The sequence below is a fragment of the Eleutherodactylus coqui genome, chromosome 4 (genome assembly GCF_035609145.1).
Source record: "Eleutherodactylus coqui strain aEleCoq1 chromosome 4, aEleCoq1.hap1, whole genome shotgun sequence".
Lineage (NCBI taxonomy): Eukaryota > Metazoa > Chordata > Amphibia > Anura > Eleutherodactylidae > Eleutherodactylus > Eleutherodactylus coqui.
Window position 1 is genome coordinate 49,106,328 of NC_089840.1, and position 19,960 is coordinate 49,126,287.

At 48.3% G+C, this 19,960-nt stretch overlaps 1 protein-coding gene across 1 annotated transcript in view; it reads left to right on the plus strand.

The window, feature by feature from the left end:
- Positions 1 to 19,300, plus strand: part of LOC136626466 (cell surface glycoprotein CD200 receptor 5-like) — a 64,264-nt gene extending 44,964 nt beyond the window's left edge. Inside the window, exons 7-8 of the mRNA XM_066601528.1 lie at positions 12,380 to 12,474; positions 19,241 to 19,300. Of these exons, the coding sequence (XP_066457625.1) occupies positions 12,380 to 12,474; positions 19,241 to 19,300 (155 nt within the window). The remainder of the gene's footprint in view (positions 1 to 12,379; positions 12,475 to 19,240) is intronic.
- Positions 19,301 to 19,960: the final 660 nt, after the last annotated feature.

Sequence of the window (19,960 nt, forward strand, 5' to 3'; positions counted from 1 at the left end):
ATGGCCTGGTGGTGGGATGGAGGTGGGCACTATTAATTGAGGCCACAGAAAGAACAGCTATAACTAGGTAGGGCCTCTAACTATGTGGAACCACAAAAGTTGGAACTTTTAGTAAGGGAGATCAGTGAGGGCACCTTATTACTTTCTGGGGGCACAGAGGGAGCACTAGTACTACATGGGGGTATTGAGAGGTGCATTGGGGCAGTGGCAGGATTGGAAGAGTGTGCAGAAACAAGTCAAGTCAGGAAGAAGTCTTCATGATGGTCTGGACCCATAGTAGAAGGAAAAATCAGAAAACTCCAATCAGAGAACACATCACCTGTGATCACTGGAGGGAACTGCACTGTTATCACAAGAATAACAGTGAAAGGAAATGGGCAGAGCTTGAATAAAAAACACAATACGCTGGGTGCTGTAAGGCAACACACACAAATCTGTAACGGCAGTCAAAAAGACTTTAATTTTATCACACTTTAGTTGTTATATGGGCCCTAGTACACTTTTTGCCTGGGGGCCCATAATGCTGTTAAGATGGCACTGCCTGTAGTACTACATCATTTAAATTAGAGAAACATGTGACCTATAAATACCAGAGCAAATCCATAGATTATGGTGTATAAAGAAATCATGTAAACCTACAAAAGTATATAGCACTCCAATTCAGTCAAATCAACATCTTAGCAAAAATTGATAAAAAATTCTAAAAAGGCATAAGGCACTCAAAAAAGTGGTGGACTACTGGGTAAACAATGTATATAAATGAATATTGACTCAAATCCTATATGCCAAGTACTACTGGATATAAAGGTACCACATATTCCAATAAAGGTACATAGCCCAACAAACATATATACAAGAGAGTAAATGAGTAGCAGTACAGTACAAACCCTGAGGCCGCCACACCCCGTCTCCAAGGAACTTTTATAAAATGCAATCAAAAATTCACGTTTTCCAAAATAGTGTCAATACAAATTACAGGACGTCCTGCAAAAAATGAGCCCTCACATAACTGGACGGAAACATAAAAGTTGTGGCTGTCGGATGATGCGGTCAAAATCATTTTAGTTTTTTTCAAAGATATTTTAGATTTTAAAAGCAGTACAGCAAAAAAAACTATATAAATTTGGTATCTTAGTAATCGTACTAACCCATAGAATAGAGTTATAAGGTCATTTTTGTTCCAGACCCCCCCCCCCCCCCCCCCAAAAAAAAAAAAACCCCGCAGGATTTCGTTTTTTCTTTCTATTTAACTCCACTTAGAATTTTTTCAATACTTTTATCAAAGATTTTCAATACATTATATGGCACAGGCAGCCACGTTGATGGATAAATAAAACAATTATGATTTTTTTTTAAAGTGACAAGGGAAAACGAAAATGAAAAAATGGGCCACGTCCTTAAAGGGTTAAAGGAGATGTCCCGAGGCAGCAAGTGGGTCTATACACTTCTGTATGGCCATAATAATGCACTTTGTAATGTACATTGTGCATTAATTATGAGCCATACAGAAGTTATAAGAAGTTTTATACTTACCTGCTCCGTTGCTAGCGTCCTCGTCTCCATGGTGCCGACTAATTTTCGCCCTCCGATGGCCAAATTAGCCGCGCTTGCGCAGTCCGGGTCTTCTCCTCTTCTCTATGGGGCTCCGTGTAGCTCCGTGTAGTTCCGCCCCGTCACGTGCCGATTCCAGCCAATCAGGAGGCTGGAATCGGCAATGGACCGCACAGAAGCCCTGCGGTCCATGAAGACAGAGGATCCCGGCGGCCATCTTCAGCAGGTGAGTATGAAGACGCCGGACCGCCGGGATTCAGGTAAGCGCTGTGCGGGTGGTTTTTTTAACCCCTGCATCGGGGTTGTCTCGCGCCGAACGGGGGGGGGGTTTAAAAAAAAAAAACCCGTTTCGGCGCGGGACATCTCCTTTAAGGAGTAGAGATGAGCGAACGTGTTCTTCCGAGCTTGATATTCGTGCGAATATTAGGGTGTTCGTGATGTTCGTTATTCGTAACGAACACCATGCGATGTTCGGGTTATTTTCACTTCCTTCCCTGAGACGTTAGCGCGCTTTTCTGGCCAATTGAAAGACAGGGAAGGCATTACAACTTCCCCCTGCGTTGTTCAAGCCCTATACCACCCCCCTGCTGTGAGTGGCTGGGAAGATCAGGTGTCCGCTTAATATAAAAGTCGGCCCCTCCCGCGGCTCGCCTCAGATGCCGTGTGAGTTAGATGAGGGACAGTGCTGTTTGTACCGGAGCTGCTGTAGGGAAAGAATTGGTAGTTAGTGTAGGCTTCAAGACCCCCCAAAGGTCCTTATTAGGGCCACTGATAGCTGTGTGTTGGCTGCTGTTAGCAGTGGCAAATTTTTTTTTCTCAAAATCACCTCTGCAGAGCGTTGCACCCGGCATTAGGGACAGAAGTGCTGCATAGGGAGGGAGAGTGTTAGGAGTGAGTGTAGCCTTCAAGAACCTCAACGGTCCTTTCTAGGGCCATATTTAACCGTGTGCAGTACTGTCCAGGCTGCTGTTAGCTGTGCTGCATTTTTTTTTGCTTCTCAAAATCGCCTCTGCAGAGCATTCCACCCTCCATTGATACTGCAGGGAAAGAATTGTATAGGCAGGGCGACAACACAGTTATTATTCATAGAATATACGCAGTGCTGCCTTTTGCTTGTAAAACAAGTGAAAATAATTCTATTTGTCCTGCCTCTGTCCGTCCTAACGCCGGTGGACACGTGTCGGCTGCGTGTGCAACCTGTAAAAATCATACGCACCCAGCTACGTTTTACTCCTGGCTTCGCCATTTGCTTTCCTTAATTGGGAAAAAAAATACCTGCTCTGCCACAGTTAATAACTCTGCTACCCTCACGTTCTGTGACACATTAGCAGGAAAACAGCACAGTTATTAAACTTCTCATGTTCATAGAATATACGCAGTGCTGCCTTTTGGTGCAAAAAAACGGAAAATAATTCTATTTGTCCTGCCTCTGTCCGTCCTAAGGGCGGTGGACACGTGTCGGCTGCGTCTGCAACCTTTAAAAATCAGACGCACCCAGCTACGTTTTACTCCTGGCTTCGCCATTTGCTTTCCTTAATTGGGAAAAAAAATACCTGCTCTGCCACAGTTAATAACTCTGCTACCCTCACGTTCTGTGACACATTAGCAGGAAAACAGCACAGTTATTAAACTTCTCATGTTCATAGAATATACGCAGTGCTGCCTTTTGGTGCAAAAAAACGGAAAATAATTCTATTTGTCCTGCCTCTGTCCGTCCTAAGGGCGGTGGACACGTGTCGGCTGCGTCTGCAACCTTTAAAAATCAGACGCACCCAGCTATGTTTTACTCCTGGCTTCGCCATTTGCTTTCCTTAATTGGGAAAAAAAATACCTGCTCTGCCACAGTTAATAACTCTGCTACCCTCATGTTCTGTGACACATTAGCAGGAAAACAGCACAGTTATTAAACTTATATTATACATTCACTAGAGGCAGTGGGGCCTTTCGTTTTCAAAAAAGGGGAAAAATTATATTTGGCCTGCAGTCTTGCGCCAATTTATTAGCTGCCTGTGAAATCAAATCACTGGTAATACAGCATGCTGAGGGGTAGGGGTAGGCCTAGAGGACGTGGACGCGGCCGAGGACGCGGAGGGCCAAGTCAGGGTGTGGGCACAGGCCGAGCTCCTGATCCAGGTGTGTCGCAGCCGACTGCTGCGCGATTAGGAGAGAGGCACGTTTCTGGCGTCCCCACATTCATCGCCCAATTAATGGGTCCACGCGGGAGACGGTTATTAGAAAATGAGCAGTGTGAGCAGGTCCTGTCCTGGATGGCAGAAAGTGCTTCGAGCAACCTTTCGTCAACCTGCAGTTCTGCGCCGTCCACTGCTGCAAATCCGAATCCTCTGTCTGCTGCTCCTCCTTCCTCCCAGCCTCCTCACTCCACTACAATGACACCTGCTCAGGAGCGGGAACACTCCCAGGAACTGTTCTCGGGCCCATGCTTAGATTGGGCAGCAGCGGTTCCTCTCCCACCAGAGGAGTTTATCGTCACTGATGCCCAACCATTCGAAAGTTCCCGGGGTCCGGGGAAAGAGGCTGGGGACTTCCGCCAACTGTCTCAACAACTTTCTGTGGGTGAGGAGGACGATGACGATCAGACACAGTTGTCTTGCAGTGAGGTAGTAGTAAGGGCAGTAAGTCCGAGGGAGCAGCGCACAGAGGATTCGGAGAAAGAGCAGCAGGACAATGAGGTGACTGACCCCACCTGGTGTGCAACGCTTACTCAGGAGGACAGGTCTTCAGAGGGGGAGTCAAGGGCATCAGCAGGGCAGGTTGCAAGAGGCAGTGCGGTGGCCAGGGGTAGAGGCAGGGCCAGACCGAATAATCCACCAAGTGTTTCCCAAAGCGCCCCCTCGCGCCATGCCACCCTGCAGAGGCCGAGGTGCTCTAATGTCTGGCAGTTTTTCACAGAGACGCCTGACGACCGACGAACAGTGGTGTGCAACCTTTGTCGCGCAAAGCTCAGCCGGGGAGCCAACACCAACAGCCTCACCACCACCACCATGCGCAGACATATGATGGCCAAGCACCCCACAAGGTGGGACGAAGGCCTTTCAGCGCCTCCGGTTTGCACCCCTGCCTCTCCCCCTGTGCCCCAACCTGCCACTGAGATGCAACCCCCCTCTCAGGACACAGGCACTACCGTCTCCTGGCCTGCACCCACACCCTCACCTCCGCTGTCTTCGGCCCCATCCAGCAGTGTAGTTCAGCGCACCGTCCAGCCGTCGCTTGCGCAAGTGTTCGAGCGCAAGCGCAAGTACGCCGCCACGCACCCGCACGCTCAAACGTTAACCGTCCGCATAGCAAAATTCATCAGCCTTGAGATGCTGCCGTATAGGGTTGTGGAAACGGAGTCCTTCAAAAGTATCATGGAGGCGGCGGCCCCGCGCTACTCAGTTCCCAGTCGCCACTACTTTTCCCGATGTGCCGTCCCAGCCCTGCACGACCACGTCTCCTGCAACATTGTACGCGCCCTCACCAACGCGGTTACTGCCACGGTCCACTTAACTACGGACACGTGGACAAGCACAGGCGGGCAGGGCCACTACATCTCCCTGACGGCACATTGGGTGAATTTAGTGGAGGCTGGGACAGAGTCAGAGCCCGGGACCGCTCACGTCCTACCCACCCCCAGAATTGCGGGCCCCAGCTCGGTGGTGGTATCTGCGGAGGTGTATGCTTCCTCCACTAAAGCACCCTCCTCCTCCTCCTCTGTCTCGCAATCAAGATGTGTTAGCAGCAGCATGTCGCCAGCAGTCGGTGTCGCGCGGTGTGGCAGCACAGCGGTGGGCAAGCGTCAGCAGGCCGTGCTGAAACTACTCAGCTTAGGCGATAAGAGGCACATGGCCCACGAACTGCTGCAGGGTCTGACACAGCAGACCGACCGCTGGCTTGCGCCGCTGAGCCTCCAACCGGGCATGGTCGTGTGTGACAACGGCCGTAACCTGGTGGCGGCTCTGCAGCTCGGCAGCCTCACGCACGTGCCATGCCTGGCCCACGTCTTTAATTTGGTGGTTCAGCGCTTTCTGAAAAGCTACCCACGCTTGTCAGACCTGCTCGTAAAGGCGCGCCGGCTCTGCGCACATTTTCGCAAGTCCCACACGGACGCTGCCACCCTGCGCACCCTGCAACATCACTTTAAGCTGCCAGTGCACCGACTGCTGTGCGACGTGCCCACACGGTGGAACTCTACGCTCCACATGTTGGCCAGGCTCTATGAACAGCGTAGAGCTATAGTCGAATACCAACTCCAACATGGGCGGCGCAGTGGGAGTCAGCCTCCTCAATTCCTTTCAGAAGAGTGGGCCTGGTTGGCAGACATCTGCCATGTCCTTGGTAATTTTGAGGAGTCTACCCAGGTGGTGAGCGGCGATGCTACAATCATTAGCGTCACCATTCCTCTGCTATGCATCTTGAGAAATTCCCTGCAAACCATAAAGGCAGCTGCTTTGCGCTCGGAAACGGGGGCGGGGGAAGACAGTATGCCGCTGGATAGTCAGGGCACCCTCCTGTCTATTTCTCAGCGTGTACAGGAGGAGGAGGAGCATGAGGAGGATGAGGAGGAGGGGGAAGAGACAGCTTGGCCCGCTGCTGACGGTACACCGGCTGATTGCCTGTCATCCTTTCAGCGTGTATGGCCTGAGGAGGAGGAGGAGGAGGAGGAGGAGGATCCTGAAAGTGATCTTCCAAGTGAAGACAGCCATGTTTTGCGTACTGGTACCCTGGCACACATGGCTGACTTCATGTTAGGATGCCTTTCTCGTGACCCTCGCGTTGCACGCATTCTGGCCACAACGGATTACTGGGTGTACACACTGCTCGACCCACGCTATAAGGAGAACCTTCCCAGTCTCATTCCCGAAGAGGAAAGGGGTTCGAGAGTGTTGCTATACCACAGGACCCTGGCGGACAAGCTGATGGTAAAATTCCCAGCCGACAGCGCTAGTGGCAGAAGGCGCAGTACCGAGGGCAAGGTCGCAGGGGATGTGCGTAGATCGAGCAGCATGTACATCCCAGGCAGTGCAACAGTCTTTAAGGGCCTGGCCAGCTTTATGGCTCCCCACCAAGACTGTGTCACCGCTCCCCAGTCAGGGCTGAGTCGGCGGGAGCACTGTAAAAAGATGGTGAGGGAGTACGTAGCGGATCGCACGACCATCCTTGGTGACGCCTCGGCCCCCTACAACTACTGGGTGTCGAAGCTGGACACGTGGCCTGAACTAGTGCTGTATGCCCTGGAGGTGCTTGCTTGTCCTGCGGCTAGCGTCTTGTCGGAGAGGGTGTTTAGTGCGGCTGGGGGAATCATCACAGATAAGCGTAGCCGCTTGTCAACCGACAGTGCCGACAGGCTAACACTCATCAAGATGAACAAAGGCTGGATTTCCCCAGACTTCTGTACTCCACCAGCGGACAGCAGCGATACGTAAGCAATACGTAGGCTGCACCCGCGGATGGAAGCTACGTTCTCTCTTACCATCCAAAACGGGGACATTTCTGCTTCATCAATCTGTGTCTAATATTCCTCCTACTCCTCCTGCTCCTCCTCCTGAAACCTCACGTAATCACGCTGAATGGGCAATTTTTCTTAGGGCCACAAGGCTCACTCAAATAATTTTTCTGAACAATTTTTATAAGTTTCAATGCGCTTAAAAGCGTTGGAACTTTAACTTGAACCAATTTTTCATTACACTGGGCTGCCTCCAGGCCTAGTTACCACTTAAGCCACATTAACCAAAGCGATTCACCTGCCATCTTGGTTGGGCATGGCCAATTTTTACTGAGGTACATTAGTACTGTTGGTACACCAAGAACTATGTTCTTCGCCTGCACTCATGGTACAGAAAGGTGTGTGGGGTTGGCCTACACTTTAGCTACATAAATGTAACTTGTGCCTTGGCTATACTAAGGCTACTGAAATGGAACTAAGACTGCGCTCCCACTATACTGCTGCTTCAGAATTGTTACTGGGGCCTGTCTTGAGTGCTACTATTGCTGACATGGAACGAAGACTGCGCTCCCGCTATACTGCTGCTTCGGAATTGTTACTGGGGCCTGTCTTGAGTGCTACTATTGCTGACATGGAACGAAGACTGCGCTCCCGCTATACTGCTGCTTCGGAATTGTTACTGGGGCCTGTCTTGAGTGCTACTATTGCTGACATGGAACGAAGACTGCGCTCCCGCTATACTGCTGCTTCGGAATTGTTACTGGGGCCTGTCTTGAGTGCTACTATTGCTGACATGGAACGAAGACTGCGCTCCTCCTATAATGCTGCTACTGATATGTTAGTGGGGCCTGTCCTAATGCTACGGCTGAAATGTTACGAATTCTGGGCTCTGCCTATACCGCTGCTAATGGTATGTCTCTGGGGTGTGGAAACAGAGGCTTTCCAAAGACATGATGGTGGCGAGGCCATTTCCCACCGACGCGGTTACTGTTAAGGTGCATATTACCACGGACACGTGGAGAGGACACGTAGTGCCTCAAAAACATCCCCCTCCTCCTCCAACAGGGAAAACATTCTTGGCAAATGCCTTTGCATTGGTTCGTCTGGTGGCAGTCCAAGAATTTCACCTTTACCGACACAACAAGAGAGCCCCCACACCATCCCCCCGCCACGGCCCACTTAATCCTGGCCGCATTCCGAAAACCAACAAAATACAACCGTGCTACTAGGTCCGCAGTCACCACCACATTACCACCAACGCGGTTACTGTTAAGGTGCATATTACCACGGACACGTGGAGAGGACACGTAGTGCCTCAAAAACATCCCCCTCCTCCTCCAACAGGGAAAACATTCTTGGCAAATGCCTTTGCATTGGTTCGTCTGGTGGCAGTCCAAGAATTTCACCTTTACCGACACAACAAGAGAGCCCCCACACCATCCCCCCGCCACGGCCCACTTAATCCTGGCCGCATTCCGAAAACCAACAAAATACAACCGTGCTACTAGGTCCGCAGTCACCACCACATTACCACCAACGCGGTTACTGTAAAGGTGCATATTACCACGGACACGTGGAGAGGACACGTAGTGCCTCAAAAACATCCCCCTCCTCCTCCAACAGGGAAAACATTCTTGGCAAATGCCTTTGCATTGGTTCGTCTGGTGGCAGTCCAAGAATTTCACCTTTACCGACACAACAAGAGAGCCCCCACACCATCCCCCCGCCACGGCCCACTTAATCCTGGCCGCATTCCGAAAACCAACAAAATACAACCGTGCTACTAGGTCCGCAGTCACCACCACATTACCACCAACGCGGTTACTGTAAAGGTGCATATAACCACGGACACGTGGAGAGGACACGTAGTGCCTCAAAAACATCCCCCTCCTCCTCCAACAGGGAAAACATTCTTGGCAAATGCCTTTGCATTGGTTCGTCTGGTGGCAGTCCAAGAATTTCACCTTTACCGACACAACAAGAGAGCCCCCACACCATCCCCCCGCCACGGCCCACTTAATCCTGGCCGCATTCCGAAAACCAACAAAATACAACCGTGCTACTAGGTCCGCAGTCACCACCACATTACCACCAACGCGGTTACTGTTAAGGTGCATATTACCAGTCTGACTGGGGCATGCAGACACCTTGACAGAATGAATAGTGTGTGGCACATAGGTTCCCCATTGCTATGCCTACGTGTGCAGCTCCTGATGGCGGTGGCACAGGATTCTATTTCTCATTGCTTCTGTACAGCATTGTGGGCTATCGCCCCGCCCCTTTTAAAGAGGGTCGCTGCCTAGCCATGCCAACCCTCTGCAGTGTGTGCCTGCGGTTCCTCCTCATGGCAGACGCACTTCTAAATAGACATGAGTGTGGCGTGGCATGAGGGCAGCTGAAGGCTGCGCAGGGACACTTTGGTGTGCGCTGTGGGGGGGAGGGGGGGGGGGCGGTTGGTCAGCATGTAACCCAGGAGAAGTGGCAGCGGAGTGTCATCCAGGCAGTGATTGTGCTTTGTTGTAGCTAGTGTGGTGCTTAGCAAAGGTATGCCATGCTAATGAGGGCTTTTCAGAAGTAAAAGTTGTTGGGAGGGGGGAGGGGGGCCCACTCTTGCCGGTATTGTGGCTTAATAGTGGGACCTGTGAACTTGAGATGCAGCCCAACATGTAGCCCCTCGCCTGCCCTATCCGTTGCTGTGTCGTTCCCATCACTTTCTTGAATTGCCCAGATTTTCACACATGAAAACCTTAGCGAGCATCGGCGAAATACAAAAATGCTCTGGTCGCCCATTGACTTCAATGGGGTTCGTTGTTCGAAACGAACCCTCGAACATCGCGGGAAGTTCGTTCCGAATAACGAACACCCGAACATTTTGGTGTTCGCTCATCTCTATTAAGGAGGGTTAGTCTTGTACCTGTAGTACTACATTGCTTTAATTAGGTTGCATCTGATGATTAGCCCTTCTCTTACATATATGTGGGTTCCAATTCCTTGATTTCTTATATGCGTATGTTATTCAATGTCAGTCTTGTAGTTTGTATTACATTTTTTGGGAGGTGGTAGAGATAGGTACACAGAATGCTTATTACACTTAGTGATCATGTTGCGCTTTGACCAGTGTTATCTGAACACTGTTTAAATTGTTTTTACATCTTTTGTGTCTATATATTCATATGTGTCTAGCATGTTTGTTATAGTAATCCTTCTATGGCTGCATTGATATTGGTGTGATGAGTTTTTTATGTGATTGTTCGGAGCAAGATTAACAACGTAATCTTGTAGATATGATACCTTTTAATGGCTAACAAAAATACATGATGTTAAAGCGAGCTTCGAAAGCAACGCAGGGTTCTTCTTCACGCTTAAATGAAATAAATCCAAAGAGGCATGCATATTTATACACACATATTCATGACAAGGCACATACGTGAATGTGATTGATTTGCAATTAAAGCAATACTGCAACAGTAAAACAAACATTTTTAACCAGACACTGATAAGGGAGTAAAGGTTTTATGGTCCCTGAATTACTGTTGGGGGGGGGGGGGGGGGGTCACCAGGCCAGAGTCTTATCTGTGCTATACATTTCTCATTCCTCCCATTCACGCATTAATCCTCGTGAAGAATTTAACCTTCTATTAAAATTGTCAAAAGTTGTTATAAATTTATATTCCCAATTTCTTCTATGGCTTTGTGACTTGAAACCACCCTTCAGTATCATAACTCTCATATCTTTTATGTTGTGTCCATGACTAGAAAAATGCTCAGCCACAGGTAATTCTGTCTTTCTCTGTTCAATTGAGTGGCGATGAGATCTCATCCTGGCTTTCAGTTTTTGTCCTGTTTCTCCAACATAACGGCCCCCAACAGGACATTTACTGCACAGGATCAGGTACACAACATCAGACGTGGAACATGTGAATGTCCCCTGGATCTTATAGTCCTGCTGTGTGTTGGAGATTTGTATCCGGTCCGCAGTCAGTACATGTCTTAATAAGTTCCTTTTTGTGCGTCAGAAGGCAATGCACTCCTGATCATAAAGTTTCTCAAAGGCTTTTATATACACACTTGTACTCTCCTTTTTGAATGCACTGTAATCACTATCACTGTGCAGAACTGGTGTGCAGTAGTATTTAGTGACTGCATCATTTGGAGGAATATTAGAGCTGAGCTGCTGGAGCTGAGCCCACTGTAAAACATGAACCCATTATATATATATATATATATATATATATATATATATATATATGTATGTGTGTGTGTGTGTGTGTGTTTGTGTGTATACATATATATATATGTGTGTGTGTGTGTATATATATATATATATATATATATATATATATATATATATATATATATATATATATATATAAAATCTTTGGACGGTGCACATTCTACACCCAATGTTCACTGATTAGATATATGTTGGATAGTTATTGAGTCTTCTGGCTAACAATTACCTTGACACATACATGTTTAGCTCAGCCGAGAGTGCATGTTGTCATGTTACAGCCAGCATGCTGTCAAGTCTCTGCCAGCACACTTTTTCTACTGGGGATTTGGTAAATAGCTGTTAAGCTGAGGTAGTGGCTGGTGATTGACAGCTCTGTGAGCCAATTAGTTTCTTTCCACTCACTATATAATCCAGCTCTTCCTGGCTGGGAGTTGCCAGTTATTTTTCCGTGTTTCTGATCAAGTAGGCTTGCCCAGTGCTGCTGTGTTCTGGTTTGTCTCCTGTGTTTCTGTTTGCCTTGCATTCTGTGTTCTCTTCTTTTGTTGTCAGTTTCTGTTTGTCCCTGGTTACGGTCCTCTGGTTCCCCTCTGACTGTAGACCTGTTTTTGTGGATATAGTTGGGTTGTCCCTTTCAGGACAGGTGTTCCGTTGGAAGGTGGGTTCTGGGGATTCAGAGTGCCCCACTCTTAACGCTACCTCTTATGTCTGTCTGCTCCTGTATCTAGCCACCTGAATAGCAAGCAAACATGTCAGTCCTGACTGCTCCAGTAGCAAGTCATCTCAGGGTTTTGTTAGCAGTCCAAAACAAATGTAATATGTGTTCTGAATGAAAAGAGTAGAGAAAGCCGCTGCCAGACATCTCCTTCTCTCTGTCAGCATCTTATCTTCTGATAATAGAAGGATCAGGCAATGAAATCCAACTGCTGAATCTTTATCTCCCCTAACATCTGCCATCGGAGGAGAGTCAGAACGCTCCTATACACATTAGATGAGCAGCCAGTCCAGTTGAAATTAGTAGGTTTGGTGGGTTTGGGCACCATATATCTAATAGATTAACAAGTTTCAATCCCTTGTTATTATCAGATACCCGTCACCTATTAAACCTCACTATTTATGTCTGAACAGGTAACTTCTCTTATGCTTATTTCTAGACTATGGATTCTCTATGGACTTGAGAATAATGATCACAATAATCGTCACCGTGTTCATAGTTGGAGTTCTTCTGTGTCTGAAACTCAAATGCCAGGTACGTTAACTATTATTATGAGTCATCCCAATGCAGTGGCTCCATTCGATTCAATGACAGTGCTGGAGATTACTAAGTGCTCATATAAACAATTTCTGGTGGTCCCAGTGAAATATAAGAAGTGGCAGCGTGCATGCGCTTCATTCATGTGGGGACTTTTGGGACCCCTGGTCTTGGAATTAGTGGGGGTCCCGGTGTTTGAAACCCTACTAATCATAATCCTGTGAATAGAGAATAACTTTATAACTTGGTTCAACTCCTTTAATCCTTATGTACTCACACTAGTCAAAGAATGAGAATTATAACAAACTATACATTAGATTACAAATTTACAGTAGTTTATATTGAATACTCAGTATATACTTTCTGTGCAATATATTTATATAATATTCATAGTACTTTAGCTAGTATAAGATCTACAGATAACATTTTATTAGTAGCCCATTGTAATGAACTTTCTACACAACTGTTTTACAACGCGTGCGTTTACCACTGGATCCAAAACGCTAACAAGGGCTCTCAGAGCATTGGATGTACACTGCTATATGTTACAACTAGAGATGAGCGAGCACGAAAATGCTCGGGTGGTCGTTACTCGAGTCGAGCTTTTCGTAATGCTCGAGAGCTCGTTTCGAGTAACAAACCCCATCGAAGTCAATGGGAGACTCGAGCATTTTTTATGGTGACCGATGCTCTGCATAGGGGAGGGTGTGTGATTCACTTGAAAACATCAGAAAGTGATGGAAACACCACAGAAATGGATAGGGAACAGCAGGGGCAGCATGCATGGATGCATCTGAGGCTCCCAGATCGCAGTATTAAGCCAAAATGGGGGCAAGAGCCAGGTGGTCACCCCTCTAACAATTTAGTTGGGCCAGACCATAATCAGCAAGGCACACTGTGTTACATGCTGGCATTGCTGCCCAACCCCCCGCACGAGCTTGCGTCCACAGCGTACTGAAATTTTCCCCAGCGCACCATCCAGCTGTCCCCATCCCAGACAGGGTTAGGCACACACCTTCACCTACTCAGTAGTCCACAGCATACTGAAATTTTTCCCAGCGCAGCGTCCAGTTGTCCCCATCCCAAATGAAGTAAGGCGCACCCCTTCACCTACTCAGTAGTACACAGCGTACTGAAATTTTTTCCAGCGCAGCGTTAAGCTATCCTCATGCCACACGGTCGCTTGATAGCCACACCACCCTCATGTCTATTTATAAGTGCGTATTGGATGAGGAGGAATAGGAGGCACACACTGCAGAGGGTTGGCAGGGCCTGGCAGCGACACTCTTTGATATTGTAGGCGATAGCCCACAATGCAGATGAGAATTGCTGATAAATTAACGTACGATCATCATTCCAATCCCGTGCCACCTTCGTCACAAAATTTCGTGAGCCATAAACGTGGGCCTAAAGGGAACTCAGATGCCAGTACTTCTACACATCTCCACAATGCAACAACCCATTCTAAAACAAAAGATTCTTTTACCAAGAGTATAGGTGAACCCCTAAAAGGATTTGTTTACCAAGAGTATAGTTGAACCCCTGAAAAATTTGTTTACAAAGAGTATAGGTGCACCCTTGAAAGATTTGTTTATTAAGAGTGTAGTTGAACCCCTGAAAGATTTGTTCACCAAGAGTGCAGGTAAAAACATGAAAGATTTTTTTTAGCGACAGCTCGTACTTGCTTAATGGGATCCAGGTGGCGGTCCACCAACAAGCAAGCTACTGCCTGTCCCAGCCCCTGCCTCTCACCGAGGGTTTTTTAACCAGTGCCCCAGGGAAAGACATCATGTACTATGAAAAAATTTGAGTGGCCAAACCAGGACAATTCATTCTGTCTCAGTGTCAGATTGCTGGACACTGCACTGGGATACATTTGTGGACTCTGTGGGCGTATGAAGCTGGAACCAGCACGTTTGCTGAACTCTAGCGGTGAACCTCCTCAAAATTGGGGCAAGAACCTGGAGGCAGCCCTCAGAAAAAAATAGGTTTTAGAGAGCCTTTTGGCCCTCTGAAGAATTGGCTGTTCAATATGCTGACATGCTGGTTTAGGAGGAGGAGGAGGAAGGTCAGAGAAGGATAGACCAAGGTACTTCTACCCTTTTTTGGAGTGATAGAGGGTGCATGGTTCTCCAGTTCCAGCTTAAAGCCTCGTGTGGTGCAGAGTGTAAGCTCTCACTCATGACCTGAAGATTGCAATTTCAAACCCCGAATGGTTCAGGTAGCCGGCTCAAGGTCGACTCAGTCTCCCTTCCTTCCGAGGTCGGTAAAATGAGTACCCAGCTTGTTAGTGGTAATAAATAAAAGAAAATTACCTGAAATCACTGCGTAATAAGTTGGTGCTATACAAATAACAAGATTTATTATTTTTATTACTTTATGTTACGCTGCTTTCCATCGGTGGAGAAGAGAAGTCTGGGGAAAACCAGGCTTTGTTCATCTTAATAAGTGTAAGCCTGTCGGCGCTGTCAGTTGACAGGCAGGTATGCTTATCCATGATAATCCCCCAGCAGCACTAAACACCCTCTCTGAAACACGCTAGCATCAGGGCAGGCCAGCACCTCCTAGGCGTACAGCGCAAGTTCATGCCACGTGTCCAGCTTTGACACCCAATAGTTGTATAAAGCAGAGGGATCATGGAGAATGTTGGTATGGTCAGCTATGTACTCCCTCACCATCTTTTTACACTGCTCCCTCCTACTCAGCCTTGACTGGGGACTGGTGACACAGTCTGGCTGGGGTGCCATAAAACTGGCAAAGGCCTTGGAGAGTGTTCCCCTGCCTGCGCCGGACATGCTGCCTGTTCCCCTCATCTCCCCTGCTAGTTGGAACACTGAACTACGTGCTCTACCGCTAGCGTTGTCAGATGGGAACTTTAGTGTCAGCTTTTCCACCAGGGCCTTGTGGTATTGCATCACTCTGGTACTCCTTTCCTCTTCGGGTATGAGAGTGGAAAGGTTCTCCTCATACCATGGGTCAAGAAGGGTAAACGCCCAGTAATCCGTGTTGGCCAGAATGCGTCTAACGCGAGGGTCACGGTAAAGGCAGCATAACATGAAGTCAGCAGACACGGGGTAACCCACTGTTATGTCAGTGTGAGTTTTATACTGTATTGTGGGATGCACCCTTCTATTGGCTGGCTTCTGTGGTATCGTTCACTTTGCAGATTTAGTTGCATGCAGTCGCTCCTCCCCAATCTGGGCTGGGTTGAGTGGGTGGCTGCACATAGGTCTGCAGTGAACTGTTTAGCTCGTCTGGTTTATAGTCTGGTTTGCTGCATATTATTAGGTTCTTCGGCCATTCTGCCGACCCTATGGCCATTGTGCTGGTCTTATGGCGATCGTGCCTGCTTACGGGCTATTGTGCCTGCTTTGCACCTTATCAGGTATTGCATTTTTGGCTTTTTTCCAGTGAAATATGCAGCTGGTATTCAACAATGGCTCTACACTGCTCGTAAACCCTGGCCAACATGTGCAAAGTTGAATTCCAGCGCGTGGGCACGTCGCACAACAATCGGTGCACTGGCAGCTGGAAGCGATGTTGCAGTGTCCTGAGGGTGGCAGCATCTGTGGTGGACTTTCTGAAATGTACGCACATGAGACGCACCTTGCTGAGCAGGTCAGACAAATTGGGGTCGTTTTTAAGAAAGCAACTGAACCACCAGATTGAACACGTGGGCCAGCCATGGCACGTGTGTTAGTCTGCCAAGCTGCAGAGCTGCCACCAGGTTACGCTCATTCCACAGACGACCATGCCTGGTTGGAGGTTCAGAGGCAAAAGCCACAGATCTGTCTGCTCTGTCGAACCCTGTAACAGCTCTTGGGCGGTGTGCCTCTTGTCACCTAAGCTCAGGAGTTTAAGCACAGCCTGCTGATGCTTCCCCATGGCAGTGCTGCAGCGCCTCGAGCTACCGACTGAAGGCGACGTGCTCACAGATGGTATTTGAAGGTGGAGGAGGAGGGGGGGTGTAGGAGGTGGCATAATAAGCTGGAGAAACCATGACTGAGGTAGGACCCGCAATCCTCAGTCGTATGGGTAGCACGTGAGCAGACCCAGGGTCAGACTCGGCCCCAGCCTCCACCAGGTTAACCCAATGTGCCGTCAGGGAGATGTAGTGTCCCTGCCCACCACCTCTTGTCCATGTGTGGGTGGTTAAGTGGACCTTCCCAGTAACCGCGTTGGTGAGGACACAGTTGATATTCCGTGATACGTGCTGGTGTAGGGCGGGGATGGCACAGCGGGTAAAATAGTGGCGACTGGGGACCGAGTAGCGAGGGACGGCTGCCGCCATGAGGTTGTGGAAAGCCTCAGTTTCTACCAGCCTATATCGCAGCATCTCCAGGCTCAGCAGTTTGGAGATATGCACGTTTAGCGGTTGTGCATGCGGTTGGGTGGCTGCATATTTGCGCTTGCGCTCTAATGTTTGTGTTATGGACAGCTGAACGCTGCGCTTGGACACATGGTGGAGGCAGTGAAGGACCGTGCAGGTCAAGGGGTGGATGCAGAGCAGGAGATGCTCGTGCCTGCGTCCTGGGAGGGGGATTGCATCTCAGTGCCAACATGTGACACAAGGGAAGAGGCAGTGGTGTGACCCGCAGGCGGTGAATGGCCTTCGTTCCACCTCGTCAGGTGCTTAGCTATCATATGCCTGCTCATGCTGGTGGTGGTGAGGCTGGTAGTGGTGGCTCCCCTGTTGATCTTGGTGCAGCACAGGTTGCACACCACTGTTCGTCGGTCGTCTGTGCTCTTATTAAAAAACCTCCAGACCTTCGAACACCTAGCCCTCTGCACGGGAGTTTGCCATGACGAGGTGCTGTGGGGAACAGTTGGAGGATTACTTTCTCTGGCCCTGTTTCTCCCTCTGGCCACCCCACTGTCTCTTCCAACCCGATCTGGTGCTGCACTTGCCTCCCCCTTTGAAGCCCTGTCTTCAGTAGGCTTACCAACGACAAACTCCTCAGGTGGCTCACGAACCATTGTTTGGCACTCAGGGAAGGGACCTGAGAACAGTTGCTGTGAGTATGCCTATTATGAATCTTTCCTTTTCCTGGAGTGACCAGGCTGGGAGGAAGGAGGATCAGCGTGAAGATTCACAGGTCCAGTCTCTTGGCTAGCATGAGCGGACTGCATGGAAGACTGGGTGGTGGATAAATTACTGGATGCGTTATCCGCTATCCATGTCATCACCTGATCACACTGTTGTGCTTTTAAAAAATGGTTTACCATGCGGACCTGAAAACTCTGAGATGAAGCTAGGGAGTGTAGGCATTGTTTCAACCCACTCAGGACCTCGGCCTCTGTCCACACCATCATTCGGATGCCCACATCCTCATCCTTGACCCTTATCCCTAGTCTTTATCATGTTGTATAATGCACTGCATCAAAATGCTACGCAAACTGCGAGGTATTTTGCGTATGCTTTAAGCCCAAAATAGACACTGTAAACTGCATACAGTCTTGTTAGATAGTGTGCATCGACAGAACACACACAGCACACAGTCGGTTTGGCGTACGCTTTAAGCCCAAAATGGACACTGTAAACTGCGTACAGTCTTGTTAAATGGTGTGCATCGACAGGACACACACATGGGGATTTGGCTTATGCTTTAAGCCCAAAATAGACACTGTAAACTGCGTACAGTCTTGCTAGATAGTATACATCCACAGGACACATACAGGGAGATTTGGCGTATGCTTTAAGCCCAAAATAGACACTGTAAACTGCGTACAGTCTTGTTAGATAGTGTGCATCGACAGGACACACACATGGGGATTTGGCATATGCTTTAAGCCAAAAATACATGCAAAAATGAAAAGTTAGAGGAGTTTTGTTACTTTCTATCTACTCTATGTACACCAGTAGCAGTATACTGTATAGAACCGGTAACAATATGCAGTATACAGCCGGGATGCTTGTGAATGGTTTGTGCGCACTACTGGTCTCAGCCAGCGAAACTGCTGATGCACAAAAGTGGAGTTGTAGTCCTGAAAAGGAATGTTGGGTTCTTGGAAAATGGATCCCTGCCTAAACGCTCCTTCTAACCTACACTACCACTCTCCCTCATTCACAGCAGCTCTGTCCCTTCGCTAATCCAGCCTGCGTGTGAGGCGAGCATCAGGTGACCTGAGTTTTTATGCTCGTAGGTCACCTGATCCGGGCAGCCAGTCACTGCTATAGATGTGCACAGGGTTGGCACGTCATAGCAGGAGTTGCCAAAGCCTTCCCTGCATGTTCATTGGCTAAAAAAAGCCTCTAAACATGTGGGGAGGAGAGGGTGAAATTTTCTCCAGCACCACGTGGTGCTCGCTCGAGTAACGAGTACCTTCAAGTATGCTAATGCTCGAACGAGCATCAAGCTCAGGCGAGCATGCTTGCTCATCTCTAGTTACAACCCTTTGTTTCGGATCCAGCGGTGAGTTAGCATGCCGTGAATGGAAGAAGCCCAGGGATGACAGTGGCATATTAATAGTAAGACAGTAAGGCGCATGGGGTGGTGGGACAGAGTTAGAGCACAATGTTAGAGAAAATAAAGTACACACTTTGTAAAAAAATTAATAAATAAAGCCCCTAGAAGTAGTTGTTTTGCTGCAAAACTCAGCATGCATTTACATCTCAGGCAGATATGCAATTGATTAAAGTTGTGGCATGACTAGATGAATAATCTTGCCACCCGAAGCCCTAAAATTGGTTCCACCCTGTGGCCTATATAAAGGCTTTCAGAGACTACTTGTGTGTAGTGAACTTCTTTTTTCTTTTGTGCAGAGCTTGTTGACCACTAGATGCCTCTACGATGCAGATTTATCGCCAGTAGAACATGCTTGAAACCATCTTAGATGCTATCTTTGACCCTCCTACGAGTTTGTATGATCTAGAGGCTGTTACATCAAAAGTGGACTGAAATGAAGCAGGATACTGTACGGAACCTGTATGCCACCATGCACACCTGTATCACATATTACATCGAAGCTAGAGGTGGAAGAAAAGGTTACTAGAGCCTCCATGCCCGCCTGTATCACATCTGTTATCCAAGCTAGAGGCAGCCCAACAGGATACTAGAGCCTCCATGCCTGTCCGTATTACATCTTGTATGCAAGCTAGAGGCAGTACAACAGGGTACTAGAGCCTCCATGCACATCTGTATCACATCTTGTATCCAAGCTAGAGGTGGTACAACGGGGTACTAGAGCCTCCATGCCTGCCCGTATCACATCTTGTATGCAAGCTAGAGGTGGTACGACAGGTTACTAGAGCCTACATGCCTGCCCGTATTACATCTTCTATGCAAGCTAGAGGCGGTACAACAGGTTACTAGAGTCTCCCTTTACGTGTTCCGTTTTCTGCAATAAATCCTTTTGCTCTGATATTGTGTTCACTTACTTACTGTATATCTAATAAAGTCTTCTTCATACACTGTTATACACAGGAGAACACTTGTGTCTGCAGCTGTTCTGTGGAGAATTGGTACAGACACATCTTCATGCA